Source organism: Vespula pensylvanica, chromosome 8, assembly GCF_014466175.1.
Source record: "Vespula pensylvanica isolate Volc-1 chromosome 8, ASM1446617v1, whole genome shotgun sequence".
NCBI classification, from domain to species: domain Eukaryota; kingdom Metazoa; phylum Arthropoda; class Insecta; order Hymenoptera; family Vespidae; genus Vespula; species Vespula pensylvanica.
In genome coordinates this window covers 5622368-5628933 of record NC_057692.1, presented here as the reverse complement: position 1 = coordinate 5628933, position 6566 = coordinate 5622368, and the positions used below count along the sequence as shown (strand labels likewise).

Genomic DNA, 6566 nt, shown 5'->3' with positions numbered 1-6566 from the left:
TGCGCACGTTCACAATAGTCTTGCGAATAAAAAGTTAGACGAGATTACTCCTTACCAAAAAAAAGAAAGGAGCTAAATTTTTTTTTTATATAAAAATACCAAAGCGAATCACTCTACTTCAACCGATAAAAAATGTATTCGAAGGATAACTAAATAAATTGGCATATTATTTAAAAGAGTAATAATTACGTGAAATAGGTTATTATCGCAATATCGATTAGTTCCCTCAACATCCGTTAGAGGGACTGCAGACAGTGGTACGCATTCTTCAGTCACAATCTGTCTCTCGTAACGGATGTATCGATCTCTTTCTGTCGTGTTTATTCTATCTTTTTTTAATTATATTTATCATAGAGCTTCTGTTCGAGATTTCTTAATTACCGGTGAAGGAGTATAGATTACAAATATTTATCAGAAATAAAAAAAAAAAAAAAAAAAGAAAAGAAAAGGAAGAATTCTGAGAATAGAAACGAAAGTATGCCTTATCGTGGAAGATACCGATTACTTGGCAGAACTTTCCTCTTTTTGAGGAGTTCTTGCAGCGAGAAAGCGAAAGTCAATACACATTTCGTCGCAAATATTACTGCTGTTAGGAACTTCTCTGTGAACAACGCGCTCAATATGAGGTGAGTCAAATACACCCGGTCTCAGGGACGTATTAATTTAGGGGTTCTCAAGAGAAAGAATTATAACACTAATAAAAAAATATATATATATATATATATATACACATACACATAAGTATAACATAAGAACCTATTTGATTCTTAATCGTAATAATCGTGAAATATATACTTAAGATTAAATTGAAATTGACGTCATTGACCATTCAATTATATTCGGACCTTTCTGTATTTGTCTATCTGTATCTCTTACTGTCTTTTTTTGTACGTCTTCCATACGTTCGGTTCATTTGGTATTCTGCCAATTTTTCCTAGAGTATTTTTCATTCTATCCGTAACGTTATCTCGTGTTACATTTATCCTCCTTTTAATAATTCACATAATTATTTGAATCAATTAATATTCGTTTACTTCGAAAAGTTATCTTCTCCTTTTTCTTTTTTCCTTCTTTGTAAATATGTTTTCGTTATCGAACAAAATTTACATACGTACGTTCTCACCTTTCAATTTTGTGACCTTTCTTATTCTTATCACTTTGTGATCAGAAATGAAGGTGAAATTAGATCCAGACGTTATTTGAGGTATAATATATTGTAAAAGGAAAAGAAAAAAAAAAAAAAAAAGAAAAATAAACAAAACGGAAAAATTTTAATATGTAATGAGAAAATATCGTTTCATTTCATTTCATTGATTTAAAATATAATTATTCAATTGAATATCGTTGAGAAAGTGAAATATTAGAATGTGTATATACATACATACATACATACATACATACATACATACATACACGTGCGTATTATATATAAAAGAAAAAAAGAATAAATGATTGGATTAGAAAGTTACATTCGTATGATTTACTTGTAAAACACGTTTGAACGTTGTAACAGCGAATGCATTTCTAATTGCAAAATAAAAAAAATATTTGAGAATGTAAAACAGGTCTTAACAACATAAATCATTCTTTTTAATCTCGCGTCGTAGATCAAAAATACATCATTGTTTCTTTTGGATGATTACTATTTTTTCTTTATATCTTTTTCTTTTTTTCTTTATTTTCTTTTTGTAAATTATTCGTCATACGTATGTCGATTCCTCGTTTGTACGTAATAATTTCACGATATATTTACGTAAAAGAACAATTTCATTCGTCAGAAAAAGTAATTGCCGGTATTGCATAAATATGATTATCATATTCCGTCTCTTTTATGGTTAACTATACATTTATGATGAGAACTGTCAACGACGTAACCATTTTATTTTTTTCAAAATTGATTGTTCATCCTTCAAAATTATGTAATCTACAATTCTTCATGTTTATTAATAACATTTGTTCTCAAAAATGTTTCGAAAATATCAATGATATTTATTTCATATATTAATTTCTACATTTCTGAATATGCAATATGAAAATTGATTCGTTGAAAAAAATTCATCTAGTCAAATATTCACAAAGAAAATATTAGAAATCTCTGTCTATTGAATATTTCGTTCCTTTTATTTTTTTCTAATAATGTATGTATAGGGAACATGCGTAAATGAATTGCACCTGCTTGGTTTTGAAATATTGAGGTTAGTTACGCATCGATGTGTCGACGTTTAACAAAGAATATGTACGTGTAATCTGTAATTATAACGTTTGTCTACGTAGAAATAATATCCCATATAATTAATATTGTCATCGCATTAATAGCTTTGGTTTAGCAAAATATAAATGTAATCAATTTTATCACATAGATAATAAGTTTTTAATTTATTATACTTCTTCAAAAAATAAAATATTACATTATATTAGAATAATTAAAAGATATACGTTTATAAAATGTTGATAAAAAAATTTCTTTAATTCATAATATACATACATACATACATACATACATACATACATACATACATACATACATACATACATACATACATACATACATACATACATACATACATACATACATACATACATACATACATACATACATACATACATACATACATACATACATACATACATACATACATACATACATACATACATACACACACACACACACACATACATACATAAATATTTTATATCTTGCATGATAAGTACGATTTTGTTATTTTCGTTATTTACAATTTAAATCCTCTCGAAAATATTCATTTAAATTATTTGTATATATCAACCTTGGTGATAAAGAGAAACAGAGAGAGAGAGAGAGAGAGAGAGAGAGAGAGAGAGAGAGAGAGAGAGAGAGAGAGAGAAGGAGAGAGAGAGAGAGAGATAAAGAAAAAATTATCTATTAAATTGAGTTCTGATTTTGAATTGTCTTTATAGATTCGTACAATTTACAAGTAAAAATGGGGGACCTCAACATTTAGGAGTTCAACTTAAAGAAGGTGGAGATATCATAGCTGTGTCTGCAGTTGATTCCAGAATTCCGAATTCGTTAAAGAAATTCCTGGAGGGTGGAGACGATCTTGTAAAAAGTGCTAAAAGGTAATTCTATCGTATTTTTCACCTTGTCTTTTCATCTTTTCGTTTCAATATCGATTATTAACGATGTTATCGATAGTTGATATTTAACGAGATTAACGATCGTCGATCAAAATTTATCAAATTTAGAAAAAGAAAATAGAAATAAGAATACTTTATATAAATATTAATGAAATTTTATCGATCCTTTTCTATTGAAAATTTTCTATTAGAATTTCCCTTTAAAACGAATCATTTTAATTAATATCTTAATTATTTTATCGCAACGAAAATTATTTACAAGATTTCGAGATTAATTACAATTACAATTGAAATTAATAATTTCCATTGAAAATTTCAAGTAATTTCTAAAGTAAATGGGAACAATAAAAATGTAAAGAAAGTAAAGATAAATCAATTATACTTACGTAATTTGGTCAATAAAAAATTTATAATACGAGATAAGCTGTAAAAGTGATCATTGAGTACTATATATATAAATAAATGATTCGTGAATCAATGGGTTTATTGTTGTACTTATTTTGTTTCTTTTTTTTCTTTCTTTTTTTTTTTTTTTTGATTCTTCGAAAATATATAAAATATCGTTCTCACAGTAAAACTTTGTTTCGCCAGGAAAGACGATATCGATTTAAAGGCGGCTGTAGAGAGGTTGGTGATTGCACGAAATTTAAGTCCCGTCAAGTTTGCATTACACTTTCCTAATTATTATTATTTTTTTTCTTTTTACTGAAAGACAATTACATTTCGTATAATTGTCATTCAGGAAGAAAATCTAAAATAATTCTTAATTGTCACGACTATGATTATACTCCCTCTCTTTCTCCCTTCCTCTCTTTCCTTTTAAAAAAAAGAAAACTAAAGAAAGAAAAAATATAAATCCTCTTATCGAATCACGTTCATATGTTATCATCGTATCCTTATCGCATTGTTTGGCTTTCAACAACGAATAACGAGATTTTGATCTTAAAACAAACACATGTTTCGTGTTACATACAATTGAAAATATACACACTGTATGGCTATGTTTGAAAGTGCAAAATACGATACCTATCGCCTTACTTCTTTCTAATACCTCCTAGTATGTGAAAACAATACCTAGATTTTTCTTTTTTTGTTTTTGAGCCTTGAGAGCTTCTCTAAATGTTTTCATGTTAGAAATTAGTATGCAAATTGTTCACTCATTTTGTTCTTTAAAAGAAAAATGTGTTTTTTTTTCTTTTTCTTTTTTTTTCTCTCATATTAGACACATGTATATATCCGCTAAAAAGTGTATATATGTATTTATGATATAACGTATCATGTTTGAATAGAATCGTTGCCGAAGGACGTAGCGTAATACCGGCGGAAGACGTACATTTTTTGGCACCGGTTATGCGTATGGACAAATTAGCATGCATCGGTTTAAATTATAGCGGACATTGCGAAGAACAAGGTGTATCGCCACCGGAAAGTCCAGTAGTTTTCAGTAAATTTCCTAGTAACATCATAGGACCAACCGACGAGATTATTTTACCTTCAATATCAGAGGTATGTTTAGATCTCGAATAAAAATATTTTTTTAAGATTTACATATAATAAAATCTGTATTAGCAATTAAGTGATTATCGATTGTATTGACTTTAGAATTATAGTAGAAAATTATGGACAAGTTTTATTCGCAGACAACATCAATATAAGTGTAATTAAGGTTTATTCAAGATAGATAATGAACGAATTAAAGATCGTATTATCAATCAATAATACCGATTCATTTCATCAATCTACATAATATTTTTTGAAAGATGTCTGTGAGAAATATTAACGTCTTTAATTATATCCGTTCTCTTAAGTTATATACTAAACTTTTGAAAGTATCAATGTCAACATTTGAATGGTCAGAATATTTTCAGCCATCGAGATTATATAAGTGATTAACATGCTTCTGATTTAATTATATGAGATATCTTTTTGATTTGTAACGTCTGTTAACTTGATTTATAACGTTTCTGTTAACTCCGTTTGAGAGATAAGAAAAAAATAATAATATGATTGCAATCCAATTGTTTTTGTAATAAATGATGAAAAATATTAAACGGTAATAATTGGTTTTATGATTTTAATGATAAAGATAAAAGCGTTTAATTATATAAATTGTATGAATATCGTAATCTTGTAATTAATGTCTTTTAAAAAATATTTCTATCTAATTTAAATTCTACTCACGTTTCACATACTCACAGATTCGTTTATACACAGAGACGTTATTAAATATAAAATAATTTCGATTTATAGATACTTATTATCCTTTAAAAAATACAATAATTACGATATATTCAAGGATAGTAATATTTATAAATCTTTTCAACGTAGAAAGTCGATTGGGAAGCTGAACTCGCTATAGTAATTGGAAAACGATGTAAGACTATCAGCGATAAGGAAGCAGAGGATTGTATCTTTGGGTTTACAATTGCTCAAGATATAACAGCGCGAGATTGGCAGAAATCGAAACGCAATGGTGGACAATTTCTACTTGGTAAAGGTATGGACACGTTCTGTCCACTTGGACCTGCTGTTGTAACGAAGGAATCAATATCCGACATTAATAATTTAACGGTGAAAACCTGGGTAAATGGTAAGCTCAAGCAAGATGGAAATACCAGTGAACTTATTTTCAAACCTCACGAAATTGTCGCTTATATATCCCAGTTAGTATTATCTGTTTTTTTTTTCCGTTTCATAATAGAAATGCGATGTTTCATGTTAAAGAATATATTATATCTTTATTTTTAGATTTATGACTTTGTTACCTGGAGATGTAATACTTACTGGCACTCCAGCAGGTGTAGGATTCACGAGAAAGCCACCAGAGTTCTTGAAAGTATGTTGAAATAAATCTCTTCATTTATTAAATAATTAAGAAAGAAATTATTTTGTCAGACTTTAAAACGTTAAACTTTGTTTTCTCAACTTTTTACAGCGTGGAGACGTTTTAGAAACAGAAATTGGTAATCTTGGTCGTTTGAGAAACAAAGTATTGTGATCGATGAAACGTACTTACTTGCGTCGAACGAAACAGAGATATCTTTTAATTAGTAAATGGAGAAACATGTGCTTTCTCGATTCATTTACGTATGTCAAACTCGAATCGTATCGATGATTTGTCACAGATAGATCAGAATAGTTTACTGTGACGGAGAGTTAAACTTTATGAACATATACGTAGCCATGCTACTTAAAAAGAGCTATCATCGATATATAACTATTATCGATATGACTTTATAGAAAGAAAATATTAAGTCGGGCAAACCATGAAATCCGTGCGAAACCCGTGCCTTTTAAATATAATCATTCGATTTCGCTACTTTTATATACATCACGCATTTTATGTATTTGTACAACAAAACAATAAAGAAAGACTGTTTCTACAGCATCGATTAGATCTCGTTATCTCAATAATTGAATTTACAATTTACAATTTACAATTTTCATGT

General features: G+C 28.4%; 1 protein-coding gene across 2 annotated transcripts; it reads left to right on the top strand.

Annotated features, from left to right (window-relative positions):
• Positions 1 to 191: 191 nt before the first annotated feature.
• LOC122631236 (fumarylacetoacetate hydrolase domain-containing protein 2A) lies at positions 192 to 6514 on the top strand. 2 transcript variants are annotated; one of them, XM_043816662.1, is made up of 7 exons: positions 192 to 626; positions 2938 to 3099; positions 3709 to 3744; positions 4407 to 4623; positions 5446 to 5780; positions 5866 to 5953; positions 6053 to 6514. In XM_043816662.1, exons 1-7 carry the CDS (start codon positions 478 to 480, stop codon positions 6113 to 6115), a joined length of 1050 nt encoding a protein of 349 aa, XP_043672597.1. In that variant the 5' UTR covers positions 192 to 477; the 3' UTR covers positions 6116 to 6514. The 2 variants fall into 2 exon arrangements, with proteins under 2 accessions (XP_043672597.1, XP_043672598.1); XM_043816663.1 differs by lacking the exon at positions 3709 to 3744 and having other exon boundaries at positions 199 to 626.
• The last annotated feature ends 52 nt before the right edge of the window (positions 6515 to 6566 follow it).

Coding starts and splice junctions, on each gene's coding strand:
- LOC122631236 (XM_043816662.1), top strand. CDS start 478: ATGCCTTATCGTGGAAGATACCGATTACTTGGCAGAACTTTCCTCTTT. Junction 627..2,937: donor AACAACGCGCTCAATATGAG/GTGAGTCAAATA, acceptor TTGTCTTTATAG/ATTCGTACAATTTACAAGTA. Junction 3,745..4,406: donor TTAAAGGCGGCTGTAGAGAG/GTTGGTGATTGC, acceptor ATGTTTGAATAG/AATCGTTGCCGAAGGACGTA.